Source organism: Biomphalaria glabrata, chromosome 18 (assembly GCF_947242115.1).
Source record: "Biomphalaria glabrata chromosome 18, xgBioGlab47.1, whole genome shotgun sequence".
NCBI lineage: Eukaryota > Metazoa > Mollusca > Gastropoda > Planorbidae > Biomphalaria > Biomphalaria glabrata.
Window position 1 is genome coordinate 1,755,494 of NC_074728.1, and position 19,964 is coordinate 1,775,457.

General features: G+C 34.6%; 1 protein-coding gene across 10 annotated transcripts in view; it reads left to right on the forward strand.

Annotated features, from left to right (window-relative positions):
- The window catches only part of LOC106066201 (uncharacterized), a 95,239-nt gene that overhangs the window by 61,134 nt on the left and 14,141 nt on the right, over positions 1-19,964 (forward strand). For 7 of the 10 annotated variants that reach the window (XM_056016570.1, XM_056016573.1, XM_056016571.1 and 4 more), the window contains 13 exons: positions 2,122-2,223; positions 4,688-4,709; positions 5,983-6,131; positions 7,388-7,441; positions 7,951-8,067; positions 9,160-9,279; positions 9,570-9,743; positions 11,225-11,311; positions 13,019-13,420; positions 15,708-15,809; positions 17,030-17,153; positions 17,749-17,908; positions 19,791-19,897. In XM_056016570.1, coding sequence (XP_055872545.1) covers positions 2,122-2,223; positions 4,688-4,709; positions 5,983-6,131; positions 7,388-7,441; positions 7,951-8,067; positions 9,160-9,279; positions 9,570-9,743; positions 11,225-11,311; positions 13,019-13,420; positions 15,708-15,809; positions 17,030-17,153; positions 17,749-17,908; positions 19,791-19,897 — 1,720 coding nt within the window. The remainder of the gene's footprint in view (positions 1-2,121; positions 2,224-4,687; positions 4,710-5,982; positions 6,132-7,387; positions 7,442-7,950; positions 8,068-9,159; positions 9,280-9,569; positions 9,744-11,224; positions 11,312-13,018; positions 13,421-15,707; positions 15,810-17,029; positions 17,154-17,748; positions 17,909-19,790; positions 19,898-19,964) is intronic. The other 3 variants (XM_056016575.1, XM_056016574.1, XM_056016576.1) reach the window with 3 other exon arrangements.

The window sequence follows — 19,964 nt, forward strand, 5'->3', positions numbered from 1 at the left end:
ATTAGAATAGATTTAGATTAGATTCTTGGTTTATTTAGGCCTATTATAAACCAACTTAATGCAGAAAAAAAAACTTAACAGGTGGACTAAAACATTTTTGGGTGGACTAATATTTGGTACGCATGACTTGATCTAGGCCTAACCGGCTGGTTGAATTTAGTCGCTAAACGTAATTTCCACGAGATGACGTCACGGACCCGTGTAGTGAGACACTGACACATGGTTAGGAGATAACGACTCTTTAGTGTCTCTAAAACCCACATTTAAGTGCTAATATTTAAATAACGACTTTAAGTTTATGGAGAATATTTTGCATACTTGCTTTTTTAAGCATTATATCCAAGAAAAAAAAAAGTGTTTGTGATTGACCCCAAAACTTCTTTAGTTGGTCTATAAACTATGTAGAAAGTGGTGACCAAGCTAGAACTCTGTGTGACACATTAGCTCAAAATTGTTTTCACAATTTCCGTTGACCTCCCCCAGTCGTAGAAAGACTATGGTTCATCTCATAGACCACTTCGTCATGTGTCTGTAGAACCCTGTTCTGGACCGACATTCCCGCCCATATAAAAGGCAGTGTAAAGGCGACATTTTCTTTGGTGGTAGATATACCAGCCCTATGTTTTTCTCTCTTTCATTAGTTTCATTCGTCGCTGTTTTTTCACTGTGCAGACCTTTTTTTTGTCACCATCTGTAACGATATTTATATATTTTTTAGTGCTATATGGGATGATCTCTTCATGTTACGATGAGATTATGTTGATAATACAATGCATTTCTAATGCTATAATTTAGTATAGATTTCTACTTTTAAACAATTACTGAACACCCAAACGATATCGTAATGCCGGAGATTCAAATGTAAACTATAAACTCAAAACGACAAAGATCCTTCAACAATAAATAAATACAAAGCTTTGATTCTGTAGCTAGGAATCATTTTTAATAAAATACACACTGTCGTCGTTCAAGCTTCCAACTGAATATATCCTTTCTTTAAATACTTTTTACCATCTACTTTCTCTATATTTGGAAAGAATCCATCTCGCTCCTTTAATGGTCTGGGATTAACTTGCCACTGTGATGCAAATGGACTTGCACACTTCTGTTCCGTGAAATTCGTCAACATGACTCTGATTGCGCTGCAGAAATCTAAAAATAAACTTAACGCAACAGCTGCTTTATGCTACGTGACACCATCTCTCTCCACATAGTGCGGTCTAGATGCTTTTGTAGGCCTATATCGTAACTGTCATGATTATAGCATGCTCAGAGCGCTATATTGTCCCATTTCTTTTGTGGCCCAATAGGGAGAAGGGGGTATCTGGGAAAAGGTTTCCTTGCTGCCTTAAGACAGCTCTGCTCCAGTAGGGATTCGAACTCGAGGCCCCCCCCCTTAATAGTTAGCCAAGCGGTTTTGGCCCCTCAGCCACAAATCTCAGTAGGCCTATATTCCTTCTCTGTACCACATCTTCCGTACAGGTGTCCGCCATTAAAACGGCCCCATTATGAACAGTAAACTTTTTCTTCACATTTTATTTTTGCAATGGCGCAAGGTGATTTTTTACATTTTTGCTTGCTTTTTTAAAAAGTAAAAAAAAATAATTGTAAAAACGTTTGCGAGTTTTATCGTTTGCTATTGTATAGTTAGCCGCTTGTTGTATGTTTCGTGCTATTACTGTATGTTGATAATAAAAAGTTCACCATTGAAGGTCGAGGTCATGTCATATTTTTTTTGTTTGTTTCCAAACTTTAAGCCGCTTTGGATTAAAAACATTACATCGATTTATCGACCTAGCTATTTCCATCCCAGAAACTTTCCGCTGATTGTTGACAACTCTAAGTAACAGCTCTGTTTCATGTCTTGACTTTATGTAAGAGCCCTGTTTCGTGTCTTGACTCTAAGAATATTAAGCCTTTATTCGTGTCTTGGCGCAAAGAAACATCCCATTTTCCAGTCTTGACAACGCTGCTGCGTCTTTCGTCTTTCCCCGTTGATCTAAGGCTTTTAACTCCAAACTTTTTTGTATTAAGCATGATTGGTTTGATTTTTTTATTACTATAAAATGCTTTAAAAAAACACACTAATTAATGAAATACATTTTTACAAACTATTTCTAGGAAAGTAATCCCGAAATCAAAGAGACAAAACTTGCCAACAAAACTTCAGAAAAAAAATCTGGCAAGCCTGTTGGGAAATCTCCAACTCGAAACAAAGGAGAGGTAAGACAAGGGAGTGTACTTTTAATTAATATCAATTTATAACACCAATCGGTTTAATTTGAACATTCCGCATACTAAAGTAAAAGAAATAGAATAAATCACAATTTAGATCTAGATTCTTCATCATGATCATGGTTGTCTGATCTAAGAATTAGTGGCATATATTTTATCATTGACAATGGCTGCCTGGTCGAATGGTATGCGCTCTTTGTGGAATGTCTTTCACTTTCGGTGGTCTTGAAAATCATGGTCGAACCATCCCTGCCCGCAGCCAGCTACTGAGTACTGGAGTACTGGTCAGTGCTAGCGCAGCCATTCCCATTCGGATTCGCTCGTCTTGCGGGAGGTTTGGGCTAGGTTACGATAGGTAGAATGTACTGGTGTAGGTCTATATCTAATATCTTATTACTTAAGAATGTGAAGGAGCATATGTAACATGTCAAAGAACAATATCTACAATATTCCGTTTCAGGACAGGACACATGCCTTTAACTTTAAATTAAATTTTCACCTTAACAGAATATCAATAAATCCCACACACCTACCACTCTGTACACACACTGCGCCCACCCTCATGAAACTGTGAATCACATCCTCTTTGAATGCCCTAATTTAATTTACTTAATTTAATTTGCCTTAGGCAGACACCTTGACCACTAGAACCCAACATAACCATAACTCTGTATGCCAGGGTGCAGCAGCTGAAAAAACAGCTCAGCTCAGCACCTAAAAGCTGGCTATCATTGTATGATAACTGTCACCAAACCTGAAGCAATTTAAGTCTCCCATTTATACTTTTAGTAACATCTAGATATTTTGGGCAGTAGAGGATCATCCTTAGCTGACTACCCACATTGAATTGAAACCTCTGCTGCCTTGCAGCTATACCCAAAATGGGAAATGCTTCAAGAGTCAAGCCTGAGGAAAAATCATGAGCTGGTGATAATAATATAAGGCAGCTTACAGTGCTACACTATAGCAGAGCCTGCAATGCCACTGATCCCAAACTGTATTGGCACCTGCCCTTCCTTTGTTAAGATAAGCTGTTTGGAGAGAGGGAAACTGGTGGGTGGGCAACTTCATTCTGACCATAGAAAATGCTTATATGCTTTCATCTAATTTCCATGAAATGATTAGCAGTCATTACATGACAAAAGTATATATATAGGCCTATATATATATCTAGATCTATGCTTCGTGCTGTTTCTACTCCAAAGACTCCTTTCATAATAAATTTTCAAATTAAAAAAAAAAAAACATATTGTGAATTAATGCCCCAAAAAAAACAAAGATTTACTGCTGCAGGGGTAAACGACTGTATAGAAAATACGAAAAACATGCATATATGTGACCCTGCCGGACCAAGTAAAACAAAGGACGTTTGGGCCACGAGGCCTTCATCAGCTACAAAACAAACAAAAAATAATAAAAAACAATTAACACAAAATAGTCTTAAGTTAACTTATCTGTCCGATGTTGTTCTCTATCGAGGCAGAAAAGAAATGAGCTACGCTGGTGTAAAAGCGCGGGAAAACGGAAGGGGGCGGAGATGTCAGGCAAAGATGAATGGCGAAAGGGGGTACCGTAGTGTTAGTGCCCATCGTGTATTAAATAAAAGTGTGCTGGTTGTTGATCCCGTTAGGTTGGAGGGTGCCTGACATGTAAATAAGTTTGTTTTCTATCTGCAGACGGGTGTTTTTGTCGTTGCATTGTTGTATGGCAGTGACGAGGAGGTCGGTGGTACCCCTATGATGTGTGTTATTAAAATGGATAGAGACGGGCTTAGTAGCAAAGTTACGGATGTCTCTAAGGTGTTCTTGGAGTCGTGTTTTTAAGGTCCTGCCTGTATTTCCAATATAAACCATCTGACACCTTGAGCATATTATAGCATATATGACTCCTCTACTATTACAGTTAAATTTGCCACTGATCTTGATGGTCATTTTAGGACAGGTGACGGTGGGGGTGGCGAGTGTGTGTTTGCAGGTCTGACAATTACGTCGCTTACATGGCCAAGTGCCAGGTTCACTTGAAATGTTGTGGAGTTTAGTGTGTACTAAAATGTCTTGTAGGTTTTGGTCTCGCCTGAATACTACAAGAGGTGGGGATGAAAAGACGTCGCGAGTATGTTCATCGGCTTGGAGAATGTTCAGGTTTTTGAGAAAGATGTTTTTGGCTTTCACATTGTGAGGGTGGTAGGTTAATATCAATTTGGGCCTCTCATCATTGCTAGGTATCGTTTTTTTCTTGAAAGCTTGTTCTCTTTTAAGATTCTCCACTCGCGATAAGGCTTTGTCTAAAATAGCTTGAGGGTAGCCACGACGCAAGAAAAACTCTATCATTTCAGTTGCTTTTTCCGTGAAGTCTACCAGAAAGGAATGTTTTTCTATCAATTAATAACAACCTTAAATTAATCTTTTATATGAGATTTTATTAATTTTTTTAACCTTTTTTTCTTATACAGAGCAAGCACAGTACGAAAGCTGGTCAGTATTTATTACTTAACTAGATCTTTTTCACTTTGTACTTTTAATGATGCTAGGGATACTTTATTTAAAGGCCAACGCTGTGTCAGTTTAAATTTCAGACATGTGTTAACTAATTAAAAAAAAAAAAAAAGATCTCAGTTTTTATTGGCAATAAGTAATAATCTTTAATTCAGTGTTTCCAAAACTTGTTCTCTTAAGGGAACACTTCGCACATTCTGAGTACTTAGAACACTTTTGCTTATTTTTTAGAGAGATTAATTCATGTCGTTGCCTGCTAGTTAATTACTTCAGCATTTCGCGAAACACCTATTCACGCCTTGTGGAACACAGTTTGAGAAACAGTGCTTTAATTTTCTCAAAACAATTATAAAGTGGTTACATATTTATGCTCAAGTCCATCATATGATATGTAAATAAAATATGAGAGAGAAGCACCCATACAATCCTTTTAAAGGATTGAGAAAACAAATATGTGTAGTTTATAAGCATTTCTAAGTATCTTTAATGAAATTGAAAGCTTAAAATACAAACATTAATATTGAAATCACTTTAATATAGAAATACTATGAACGAGAAATATAGAATCAGAACTTAAATAATAATCCAAAACACTAAACCAGAACATAAACATATAAAGTGCTCTTTATTTATAACAAGATATTATAAGCATATGCTCTAATTATCATTTGATCATTCAATTTGTGGGAAACATAATTGAATGTTTTTGTCAACAATTTATCGATACTTGAAGTATTTTTTTTTTTTTTGCTTTAAACGTAAACTTACGATTGGTGGATAACTGATACATTACATTGAGTTTCACACTGTCTTTGTTTTTTACATCATACTTCAGTTTTATCCCCCCCAAATGTCTTTCTACAGAAAAATTGATAAGCCAATATTCAAGCATTTGGTTGTGTCTTGCTGAATATAGGATTCATTACACAAAGTTATTATTAATTATAAATGTGATAAGCATTATGGACTGAGCATAAACATGGAAGGTTCTTGTTATATAGTTTTTATATGACTTGTTTTCTTGTCTTATCTTATTTTATAAAATACAGACGTTACTTCAAAAAAGATAATTATGTCCTACACATCCTGCATCTAGTCATTCTTTGCTAACCAGTGACTTAAATTCTACCAAGTCATTGGTTTTCCTGGCTGATTAGACTATTTTAGCCTTTTTTTTTTTTTAATTCTTTATTATTTGTTTGTGTGATCTTTTTTCTTTGCTTATCAACCACTTATCTATTCATGTCTGAAGATAAAGAGGTTTCTGACATCGCAGTTCAGAATGTGGAAGGTAACCCAGACACAGCTACAGTTGAGTCCCAAACGAAAAAACTCCAAGCCCAGCCTCAGCAGACGAATACAGATAATGAAAAGCTGGACCTGTTTAACGAAACCTTATGGGTATGTTTTTAGTTCCAAATTGTGTTGTGATCTTGGCAAAACTCATTCAGCTATCTCTTTCAAAAGCCTGTTGCTGCCAGGTGTTCTTCATTATGCCAGTAAGAGAAAGCTTAGGTTTGAACTGAACATAGATGCAACTGTTCAGTTGCAAGATTGAAGGCTCACCTTGTTGCATGTTTTCTTCAGTTACATCAGAAGTGACATGTAATAACAAGATAATTATTTAAGGGGGTCTGTCACTCCCAGTTTGAATTCACATAGCAGGTCTAGGCTTGGTATATTAAATACATAAATGAACTCTCTATTGGGCTCAGGGCCTAAAGAACGACTCACACAGCTACCTGGCAAATATTAAGGACAAGATTTTTTTTTTAAACAACAGCTTGTTGTGAAAATTAATTATTTTTTCCTCGACACCAGAACTGGTGATGGAGTGTAGTGTTTAAATGTTTAAATATTAAACTGCATGTCCAAATTTAAGCAAAGTTTTTTCTTTCCATTTTTCATTTTTAATCGGGTACCGATAAAAATATATGCAAATGAAGCATACCTTCCTAGGGGGAAGCAAAACCAATTAAACCCAGGTTTAAAAATTAACCAAGTATAATGTTTATAAAGAGAAAAACTTGATGCTGGGGCTCTGTCAGACCCTGCCCAGGGAGTTTACAGCGCCTCCCAGACCCACCTGCTTGTCAGATTGGAGCCTACTGCCTCTTAAATACTATATCCAGCAAAAAGTAATCCTTAGAGATTAAGAAAAATTTGCTTAAGTTAGTTGATAAAATATATATTAAAAGTATCTGAAAGCTCTTCAGTGCAAAAAAATTTTTTAATAGTTTATTTTTTAGAAGAATAGTTAAATACATGAGCTAATTCTATAACTTCAAATACTTGTAAAATCAACTTTCTCTCATGGAATGAAATAAACTCTTGTGACTATATTTTGAAGATTGATTACTTTTTGATTTACATTTTGTGATATGGTAAAGAAACAAAAATATGACAAGAGCTTGGTTAAACTTTTTCTATTCCAAACAAACAGGAAGTTTGACTCAATAGATTTTTTTTCTGGCTGTCAGTTGCATTGGCTATTTATTCTACTTTGTGCAATGAAATATTTAAATTAGATTACTTTCTTGTTATCCTTGTTAGGAAAGAAAGATTAGGTTTTAATGCTGAAGATAGTAAACATAAATCTATATATTTCTATAAAATAATGTATAACATCCAAGTGTTGTTTTTTTATTTCTGAGCAGAAGTCCTTGCCAGCTGATCAGGTCAACAACAAGTTCACCCAGTACAGAAAGTTGGTCAGTATTTCAATTCAGGGGGGAGGGAGGGAAGATAATTTTTTGGCTTTTTTTTTTTTTAATTTATATTTTAAAAAAAAATTAAATTTGTTTACTAAAACCTTTTATAACAGCATATTGTTGTCTGTCTACTTCCGCATATCTTTTCACTGTCTGGGTTCCAATCTTTTTGAATTTTCATTATGGGTTTAGGGGAGTGAAGAATAAATAGGTTTGGTTGTTGGACAGTTGATGAAATGCTTAGCTAGCAATTTATAAACTCCTGTGTACAAAATCCTTAAGAATCCTAGAGAAGTTAATTTGGGGACTTAAATATTTCTGAGAATTTTTATTAAATGTTCATGGCATCTTCTGTGTGTAGAGTGGTGATTGGTTGATTTGCCAGCCACGTTGTCATTTGGTTTGTTCACCATAGTCTTTTTTATCTAGGATAATGTGTTTTTTTAAAGTGCAAAAAAAATATTAATAAAAAAACAGTTAATGCTTTTTACTCTTACCTTAATTCACAGGCAACTGAGAAAATCAAAGACCTTGAAGACCAGCTTGAGTTGACCTTGGCGAAGACCAAGAGGAAAGTGACGACACTGAAAGCTCAATTCCATGAACACAAAAGTAAATGGGAAGCAGTAAGTAGAAAAGAGATTTTGTTTAGACTCTAGTAGATAAGAGATTTTGTTTAGACTCTAGTAGAATAGATTCTGTTTAGGCTCTCATACATCATCCCTTGACATGAGTCTTAGAGGTGCTGTGAGTCTGTAAATGAAGTTAAATGGTGTAATATTGTAATGCTGGGTTCTTGCCTCCTGAAGTACTCTTGAAACGTGACAAGACAAATACTATAAACTGACTTAAGTCTGTTTCAACAGACAAATATAAAGTTTATTTTACTACAATAATAATAATACTGCACTCCTTGTTAGTGCTACAAGTCAAGAAATAATAAACAATCCTATCTGCATAACAGCGGTGTCAAATATATCCAATAAATCACGTCTGCATCTCAGCGGGTAACACTGTACAGAATAACTAATAAAATAACATGTCTCAAAAGACCACTGGCAACAACTGCCCAAAAGATACTTTCTAACTCAAAATTTCAACTCGACTTTTCTAAGTCGCTACTGTCCGTTGCAGACCAAAATATTACTTGACCACCTGGTCTAAAGGATACCACTTGACTTCACTGACTTACTGAACTCAAAGTCAACTTTATTCATTCTACTTCCTGTTTTCTACATCAGGAATTCCACGTGTCTTTTAACTCTTAACATGACGTGAATATTAGATCATGCAATGCCAACTGAGACTGTGACAGAGTCTTAGAGGTGCTGTGAGTCTTAGAGGGGTTGTGAGTCTTAGAGGCGCTCTGTCTTAGAGGTACTGTGAGTTTTAGAGGTGCTGTGACAGTTTGCCTAACCAAATCCCTCCACTTTATCCCAGGTTAGCAGCTGTCCTTAGCAGAATATCGAGAGGCTGATCCATTCTTTCATGTGTTCCAACCAGCTTTTCTTTGGACAAGCCTTTCTTCATGCTCCCTTCACTTGGATTCTAGTAGAGTTGATTTTCTTCAGATTTAAGTAGAAAGGATTCTGTTCAGACTTAAGTAGAATGGATTCTCTAGAGACAGCCCAGAGTTAATAAGAATAGATTCTCTTTAGACTTTAGTTGAAAGGATTCTTTATTGGTCTTCTATGTTAGTACAATTTTAACTATTATAGGAGAGAAAACTACTCATAGAACAAATGGACCAATCAATGAAGCTTCAGACTGATGCAGAGAAAGAAGCAGACGCAGCCATGAATCAGTTGGAAGAATACATTACAGAACAAGAGAAACTGGTTAGTGATTGATATTTTATTTTATTTCAAGCATAATATAAAGTTGGTCAATTCCTAGAAAATTTCATTTATCTCATTATTACTTTCCATTCTTCTGATTTAATTTTTAAATATTTTGTTTTCTTCCTTTGTGACATTAAAGCAGCCAAAGTTCTAGTTTTGTTTTTGGACATATTAAAACTTCTAAGTGAATCTCAGGAATAAAAAAGTCAATTCATCATATTTTTGTGTAATAGTCTCAAGTCTTTTTCTTCTTGTAAATTTTCAATTGGTTTTAACTTTTATTCCAGGAGGAAGCAGAAGAAAACCAAGTCCACCAGATTGCTGGCTTACTGTCTCCCAAAGACAACGTTTCTTCAGCTGGGCATAGCCCAGTTCCTTCTCATCCTGTACAGCAGCAGACAACAAGCCCTGAGCCAGAACAGGAGCTGTTGAGACTTATGCAGCAAACAGATGATGCTAAAGTAATTAATTCTTTGTCATTCCACTTTTAAACATTAACTATTTTGTAAAGAAATAGAATTTGATATTTATAGTTCAATTTATTAATTATTTCCTAATGATTAGTACCTTTTCACAATAGGCTTGTTTGAGTAAATACAAATATTTAGATATTATTTTTGGTTGTGGTATCAAGCACCCCTGATTTATGAAGATAATGGCCCTTGCTACAAATAAATCCTTTCTCTTATATTTCTGTATACACTGATAAAATACTGCCAAAAATGTGTACTGGTGGTGGTTTTACAATAACATAATCCAATTTATCTGACATATTTTGAAGTTTTCAAGTAAATTAACATTAGCTCAAAGATATAAATATATTTTATTTTCTTTACATAGTTTGCTTAGCGTTTGTTTTTTGTTTTTTTGAGTCTACATCAGTGATTTTCAAAACTTTTAAAGCTTTTGTACACTGGTCCTTCATATGCATATCTGTATCTTGTATTAGTTGACACAGATCAGTCGCTGATGACCCTGGAAGCTTCTAAAAAAAAATGTGTACAGTGAATATTTAAAGACTGCTACACAGTGTATCACAGATTAGAACTAGTTATTTGAACCCCCTCCAGTTGCCGGCTTATAACAAACAAGTTCTATGATTCACTTCATTTAATCAAATCTTTTACAAGCCATAAATATAAGTAGAATTTTCTTATATAAGGTTTCCAGACTAATTTAGTGACTTGATGGAAAAGTTTCAGTTTAAAAATACATAGGCCTAGTTGACTGACAGTAATCATTATTATAAATTCATACAGAATTTCATTATGACCTGGTCATCTGATTTTGTTATAAAATTGAAAAAATAGATTCAGCTGTAAAAAAATAAACTTATGAAAAACTTTTTTATCTACATAACTTTTCAAAATGCTTCCAGCAAATAATTTAGAATGAATGTGTATTATTCGCTAATGTCGTAGAATAATTTCTAAGATTTTTTTTTGCTGTCCTTGGTGTGGCTGAGACTTATCTGTGAAAGTCTATCAAACTGTTGCAGTAGCTTGGATTGTGAACATTCTCAGTTGATCAAGCTGTTGCCATGACTAGGACTGGAAATATTTTCAGTGGATTGGTTATAGCCAGTTGTTGCCTTGATGGCCCGAGCTCAAACCCTGGCCACTGGCATCCAATGTCATCCTGCAGGAGACTTGGGTTAAGACATTATAATATTCACTTCTAAAACTATTTAGAATCAGGAATTTGCCCATGTCATTAAGAATTTTAAATCACTCTATTCTCCCAGTTCTAGGGATTTATTCATTCATTTTGAGAATCACTGATTAGACTCTCTAGTTTTGTCTTATGTTTCTAAACAATTAATGGTAGTTAACAGTTACAGTAGTGCTTGAATCTTTTTGTTTTTGCATAATTTATTATTAGTAATGTTTTCTAGCTGTAGAGCGTAGAAGTTGGTTTTAGTTTCATATATTAAAATACTAAGGTTCAAGAAATGAATGCCAGGCTTGGAACTTGCGTCTCGGCTCCCCCTGCTGTAGACACAGAGCCTATCAAAATACTGAGGAGAGAGGTAAGCTCAGAGTTGCCTTCCCACTCTTGCATTCCATACTTTCTTAGGAGCATTTCTCTTATTTATAATGTTATGTCCAAGTTTGCTTTCATTGTTATAAACAAAACTAGTTGCTTGATGAAAAAAGTGTAGCATGTGTTTTTAACTCATTGCATATCAATAAGATGATGATGATTTGAATAGTGTTTCATCTGTGTTTTCCAATCTGTGTTCCATGGAACCCTAGTGTTCCGCCAAGCCTGAATAAGTGTTCCATGAATTAGAAGAATAATTAACCAGCAGACCACCACATGAATTAATCTCTCTAAATAAAATAAACAAAAGGTTCCGCTAATTATTCTGAATGTGCGATGTGTTTGTTTAGGAAAAAGTGTGAGAAGCACTGCATGCCATCATTGCTTTATTATTAAGTATACTCATGCATATTAAATGCTGTAATGAGCATCAAATATATATCTGTATTCATTTTATCAGGTGCACATTACTAAGATGAACATTAGTGATATGAGGGGCAGGGGTCTGGGAGAACTTTTTCTACTGCTTAGTGCTATGCAGATCAGCTAGTTTTGAGTTTAGCATTTGAACAACTCTTGGGCTGTTTAAGAAGTGTGGGGTACATTTTTACTGATCTGAAACCCCATAATCATGATGTACTGAGACCTTTCCCTTAAAACACAGGAAAGGAAGTGGGCATTGTGTCTTAATGTCTCTCTGTCCCCTTGCAATGAGTAGCTTGACCCTGAACACGTACCAGTTCTGTCCCTCTTAAAACCTTGTCACTTATTGTGCAAGCTGCGAAATCTGCGAGAATGTAGTCTACTGTCTCATCATCCTGTCTGCAGTGTGAATCATAATTTTCTCTAAATTGCCCGAAGTATATACATATTGGGTAGGGATTGACTCTGAACTGGGCTAGGACATCCTGTTGCTTTGATTTGTGAACTCTTGTGTACAGATTATAGCATATTAAATATTTAATCACTTATTCATTATAGTATGCTTTTGTTTTAATATAATTTTTTATAAAACTATTTGTGTTTTTCTATGTATTATTTTTCTGAATGTGTATTCATCTTCATTTCATGTTTGAACTATTTGTATGAATTTATCACTAAAGATTTGATGTTTTTTATCATAACTTATCATTTGTTATTTTCCGATCTTTTGTTATAGCTGTAGGATTTGATTTGAAAATTATACTACTGCAAAACAAAAAAACTAATTAGAGCTTGTTACGTTACAGTTAATTTATTTTAACCTTTTAATTTATCTATTTTTATCTATTTTTTTTGTTATGAATCATCACAATCACCTATCCCTTAGTCTGTTGGACCGTTGGGACACCACACAAGGTTGTCAACCATCTGTCTCTATTCCTCTCTGTCTTTTGGGGATAGAGCCTCTTTCAATGGCAGGCCTGCCCATTCTTTTATGTTGTCTTCCCATCGCTTTCTCTGTCTGCCTCTTTTTCTTTTTCCTGGTACTCTTCTCTGAAGGAAGGTCGTTGCAAGCCCTGAAAATTTTGTAATATGGTTTAAGTTTCTGTTGTTTTTTTTTACAATAGCAGGTCATCGTGGGGTCCAGTCTCTGTAATCTTTTTGTTTTCAATAGGGTCTTTAAATGAATCATGTTTGTACCAAAATAATATTTGTTGTTTAGGAATGAATCAAAGCTATTTCTGTATGTTTGACCACTTTTTATTTTTAGCAAAGTAAGAAGCAGGACTCTAGGGCCAGTTTAATAAGACAAGATACCGGCTCAAACCAGTTTCACACGATACCAATTTTAGATGTACAGGACACAGGCTCCGATATTGCATCTGCTGATGATTCTGGGAAGGCTTTTGATTCAGTAGGAAGTGGTGGTCAACTTTTGGAACCACCTAGTGTTGACTTTCAGGAGAGTTACCCCACTCAAGGGGAAAAACTCATCTCAGACCATGAGAGAACTAGCCCTGAGAGAAACAGCTATGTCAGAGATGCTCTGGACAGGGAGTCAGCTCTAGGTGAGGTGGAAATAAGGACTGCCTCCCAGAGTTCAGAGCTGATATTGCATAGACAGAATACAAGAACCTCGTCTCTGGGAAAATCTCGGCATGTGCTGGGACAGGTAGAAACTATATTTCAGAACTTTGCTGTGTTGCTTTCAGTGTAATGTTTTGTAGTCAAGAGTTCATAACCTTTTTGCGTGTGTTCATTCAACATTTAATCTAGGTCAAAGGATTAAAACTGAATCGTAACTTTAAGAAAAAAATTAATTGTAAAGAAAAATGTCACTTTATAAGATTAAAATTTGTAGTGCTTTACATGTTTCCATTTTATGAGCCTTTATTAACATCATTTGAGATAAATTTAATTATGAACAGTTTAATATTTTGCTTTGAATTAAAACATGACATGTCTTATGTTTTCTGACAAATTCCATAAATGTTCAACCCATATATTAGCTTTTGGACTAATGGCAGTCTGGTTGTGGGATATGCGCCCTGGACTGTCATTTGGTTGTCTTGATAGTCACAGACCCTGCCTTCTGTCATCCCCCGTCATCCTGGGTATGGTTTGGACTAAGAAGTAAATTACCTTCAACTCTGAAAGAAACCTTTAAAACATAAGAGTTTTCTACTTTTTGTAGAAATATATATATATTCATGTAACTGTTCATTCTGTTGTTGTGCATAGGTTTTAGAAGATAGGCAAAAATTGACAATGTTGCAAGTTTACAATTCTAGAGTCATAGACTATTGATGATTTAATCTGTTGTGTTTTTGCTTTAGTTAATATTGTGCTATTAATGTTGTGCACTATAAATATAAAAGTCGTGAAGTGTATTTTCACCATGAGCGTGAGTTTTGGGCTTTGATTTGATTTTGTTTATTGGACAATGGTGGCTATTAACTACATTAATTATTCTTTTGTTGATTTAACCTATCATGTTTTGATTTTAGTTAATGTTGTGAGTTTTGAACTTTTTTTTGTGTTGGATAATTGTGGCTATTAACTATTCTTTTGTCAATTTAACCTATTTACCTATTATGTTTTGACATGAGTTAATGTTGTGAGTTTTGGACTTAACATTTAATTTCGTTTAGATTCTCACACACCTATTTCTGTTTAAATTTCCAGTGGGAAACAAAAGATTTGTTCTACAATGAATTTGACTTCTACATAAATGTAATCAAACAGAAGTAGAAACAGAGTCAAACTAATTAAATTGCACATGATTATGGCCCACAGAAATGTACACAAGCCAAGCTTAGATGATTTCTTGTTTCTATTTCTGTTAGGTTTATTATTTGTGTTTTATTATGTTTTTTAATTATTTTCAGTAAATTCTTTTACTTTATTAGTTTTTCATAATTTAATTTTGTTTGAAAAATAAAATTGAAATGCATTTTTCATTCAAAAGGATTAAGTAAAAGCTATGATTCCAATTTTATTTTTGGTAATTGACAAAACCTGAAATTAGAATAGAATACCATTTACATTTAAAAATATTTTTTTTTTTTACTTGATGGTCACCACTTGGAAGTGACTAGAAGTCTTCTCTTGAAGATGTCATATAGTCAGTGGGCCATTGTGACATTTTAAAATCTTGAAGACATTGTATAATATCTAGACTCCTGTACGCATCAGAGTTTACAAAAATTTTACAACTATGGTTTTGTAAGACTAAACATTCTACATCTATGTATTAGATGATATTTAGTAAGCATGATTTGATTGAAAAATCAGATCTAAAATTGGCCATCTTTAAGCCACAAATTAAAGTTATTAATTTTATTCTTTCTTTTTTCTTTAAAAATGTATTGTTAATTTATTCAGATTTAATTTAAGTCTTTGATTAATTTTTACTTAATGTTAACTTTACTACTACTGTTAACTTACAATCAGTCAGTCTTTCTGAACTTACAAAAAAAAATTACAATTACAATTCTTAAAATAACATTTTGCTGTAAATTTAGCCAATATTTTAAACTTATTTGTGACCATTGCATTGCTTTTTATTTTGTCCCTTTGGTTATTGTTGGAGATCAATGTCTATTTCATAAATATGTGTATAAAAAAATTCTATAATGACTAGTGCCTTCAACAACCTTTAACCTTTGCATTCATAATCACCTCTGAAGTAAAGTGAGACCAATTTGTTTTAAGTTTTAGAAGTTTATTCATTGTTTTGTAGTTAATAGATAAAAAGCGTTAAAGTTAATTTAATTAAATACTTTCGCATCGCATCTTTTAAAATGTCATTAATTAAACTATATTTTTTATAATGATAATTTGATCAATTAGTTTTAAGATTATAGAGACACTCTGCTCAAATATATTTTTCTTCAAAACTAACCTTTGTAGAGAAAGATAATGCATTCACATAGTGAACATTGTTTTATTTCTTTTAGTCGACCACATCCGTGGAAGGAGTGAAGGTAGAAGGCACAACAGAAGAAGAAATCAGAGCGTCCTCAGCACAGAGTAGAGCTTCATTAAGACAACAGTTCAAGGTGAGTTTGTCTAGCACATTTCTACAAAGCTTTGATTAACACAGAAGCACTGTGGCTGAGTGGTAAAGTGCTTGGCTTTCTGGATCGGGGGTCCTGGGTTCGAATCCTTGGTGAAGACTGGGATTTTTAATTCTGGAAGCTTTGGCGCCTTGAATCCACCCAACTCTAATGGGTACCTGACATTAGTTGGGGAAAGTAAAGGCGGTTGGTCGTTGTGCTGGCCACATGACACCCTCATTTACCGTAGGCCACAGAAACATGACTTTTACATCATCTGCTCTATAGGCCACAAAATCTGAAAGGGGAACTTGATTTCTTTTTTTTTTATTAACACATAGCAATGATTACAATTTTATCATATCACTTTGACCATATGGTTTAGCCATTAGGTCTATTTCTTCTATGTAGATTTTTCAATGTTATTTTGTCAGAATAGATAATTAACTTGAGTAGAGTAACGTTTGACAATATTTAAATACTTTAAATGACCAAGAAGCTTCCTCGCAGCAAACTTGTAAGTTTATAATGATAAATACAAATCCATTGACACTGCACAGCACATGGCTGTTGTGAATACTAAATGACCAAAAGAATAGTGTTATTGGGCTCTACTTTCCCGACATGACCAACGCATAATTTTTCGACTCAGAACCAGACACAACAGAATGAGACAACATATGTTCTGGAAGCTAAAAGTTGGGACTAGCGAAACTTGCCCTTGTGGAGCATCACCAGAGAATGCTGGCGTGTCTTTCAAAGGTGCATACTATATCAAGAGTTCCGAACAAGACTCTGGCCCCCAAAACCCTCCTGTAAAAGAAAAAACTATACGGAGAACTGCCTGATCTGGAAACCACTACCCGGTTCATTTCAGATATAGGATTACTGATCTGAACCCTCCGACATGAAAAATAAGAACAAAAAGAAGAAGGGGCCTACTAAATATGTCACAACTAAGAGATGACAATCACTATCTGAAATTTTTTTTTTATTTTAATGACTGCTGAACTGTGAATGAACATAGATTAACTTTTATAGACAAAATGTTATCAATCTTATAGTAAACTTTATACCCTTAGTTCCTCCAGATATTTGAATCCAAATAAAGCACAAGATTTAAAATGATTATATTAGGTTACTAAGGCCAGTCATTATGTTAGTTTTAACTCATTTAATTGTTGTTTATTGCATCCAATAATGATTTCCGATTCTTTTTCCAGACCAAGCTAGGTGAAGCTAAGCAAGCAGCAGAGGACAGAAGATCCAAGTCTCCTGCTATACAATTACCAACTCAGTTGACAATAGATGATGAGCTAATTCTAGAAGATGATGATGAATTGGATGGTAAACTTTTGATTAGCACTGTAGCTTTTCTTAATTGTTCTTGATAATTGATGAATTGGATGCTTAAGAAATGGAAAGGTCCTTTCCAGTATCCACTGCATTCAGTTTTGTTCCCTCTAGCTATAGGAAGTGTAATAAGCAGACTTGAGTATCCACTGCATTCAGTTTTGTTCCCTGTAGCTATAGGAAGTGTAATAAGTAGACTTTAAGGTTGGTGGGGAAAGTAAAGATGGATTGTCGTTATTTACCTCACAATTCTGGAATTTTACAGCTCGAGAGATGACCTTTTCTCTTTGAAACTTCTCTTGTGTCTAGAGAGAGAGAATACATCCACGGTTAGACATTTGTAATCACCAGCCGCTGCGAAATTTTCAGCCTTCTTCCTACTTCTGGTGCATACACCACATCCAGGACCCCTCTTTTATACTTGCCATTCATGTGGATCTATAAATAGTCCCATAATCAGCAGACATCCACATAAGTTAACGTGAATTTGAAAAGATATATTGGTATATTGACCTTTCTCTGTTTATGATATATCTCAATCTATTTAGCATCTTCTATGTTTAAACTAAAACACACATGTTTTAACTAGAGGGCTTGCTGAATGAAATAGGCACCTCACCACCAACTGGCATCAAGAGCTCTCCAGGACTGTCAATCGTGTCAACCAGTGATTCAAAGAGCCCAGGTGTCGTAGACCCATCTACCATCAAGAGGAGTCCTAACCAAGCCTTCATTCAGAAGATAATCAGGCAAGTGAAGCAGTGCATGCTGGGTGTCCACAAGAGTACCAATGTAGTCTGTGACATTAAGGCCTGGAAGGTTTTATACCTGGTCATTGCTGGAAGATTATATCATTCAACACTTAGGCCTAACAGTAGCTAAATATGAGATGAATACCTAATCATGAAATAACTAAAAAATCAATCATACAACTAGTAAATTAACCTTCTTAAGACGACGCGGCCGATATATCGGCCCAAGGCTATTTGGCGAAAAAGACGAGCCGGCCGATATATCGGCTGCGATGTTTTTAACCAAAGGATTGGCTTGCCAGTGTTTGTATCAGCCAATCAGATTAGTTCTTACTATTTTTACACATTAGTAGACTGTAATGGCGGCTTCCTTCGCTGTTTTAATGCGAAAATTTTTTTAAATTGATTTTTTGAAGTTAGCTAGTGGGAGGTGAAAATTTTAACATGTCAGCCGTTGATATTGATGACTGACTCGGATTTTATTTTAAATATGCTAGAATTAATAAAAATAAGAGCAGAATTGGGGAAAACTTTAGATCTAAGTTTACACTAATACTAGATCTAGATCTAGTAAGTATTGACGATATCTATTCTTGGTAACATGGTTTAGAGGTAAGGGTGGGTAGCTGGATAGAGAAGACCCATTTGAGAACCAAGAAATTAGCACCCAATAGACCGTTTTATGCTATTTTTTGACTATCAATTTAGTTCAAACATTTGTCAGGGAGATTAATAAATATGATGCCAACTTTCTGAACAACAAAAAGCTAAAAAAACGATCCCTGGGTCATAAATGAGTGACTGTTACTGTGACAATTATGAAGGTGTTTGTTTCCATGGTACCTGGGGGGGGGAGAAAAGTAGTAAAATAATGTGATAGAAGTGTCTGAAGGGTCTCAATGTGCCTTGTTTCTCTAAAGACATGTATTAGGGCTTATTCAAGCCTAAAACTTCTTAAAAAACTCTTACCTATATAATTCTGTTCTGTTTTGAAAAAACTTTTTTGGAATTGTATGCGCATAAATTATGCAAATTAGCTTGGCTTATTTTAATAAATGTTAATATTTCAGATAAATTCCATAAGATTAAATTAGTTCATTCATTTCTCTGCAATAATATATATAGTTTTGTGTATGTAAAGTAATTAGTTTATTTGTTAGGAATTTTTTTGTAAGTGAAGTATTAAGGCTGGAAATAGGGCTCCGTCTTTTTGGCACAAGACATGCTAAAATGCTCCGTCTTAAGAGGGTTAAGCCCATGATGAGATCTGTGTTTTATATACTGAACTTGTATAAGATATTTTATAAAGTCAGATTGAATAATGATGGTCTGTCCATACTAGGCCCTCTAATGTTAAAGGGTTATTAACTTTAAATGCTAAATTTACATACCACAAAAGCATAACCCACTTAACACTCATTTCCAAGACCAGGACTGCTGCTGGACACTCTGGTTGAAACAAGCTCACCTGAACCCCAGTGCAAAACATTTAAAATCATACAATCTCAAAATAAAATAAACAAAACTCGATACACTTGCTGCCAACAAAATCAACTTATAAAAGATGTTTTATAAAGTTCACTTTAATAATGGTGGGCAAAAAAACTGCATTATTGCTTGTATAGTAGCTAAGGTAGACATGTACAGATGCATTTTTTATTACATGCATTTGAAATATGATGCAAAGTCTTTCTCACCAAAAATTTCTCCTGGACCTTTCTTTCTATGTGTATCCACATTTCTTCCCCTGCTTGTTCTTATGTTCAAGCAAATAGATTGAACTGCATCCTTTGCTATTTTTTTTTGTTTATGGTTCTTTACTTTCAATAAAAATGCTTTGAACAATATAATTTATACCTTTGCTATTGAAATCTCTCAGGAAAGGGACATCACTTTTGGAACATCCTTTGTTAAAAGAGTTTCTGAAAGTTTTTAATGGATTAATGGAGTTCAAAGATGGTGTTGGCAAACTCTTGCTGGATAAAGGTATTCACTTGTTGGTTTATTACTGCAAACTTTGTTACAATTCTTGAATTTATATTCTGATAGGCCT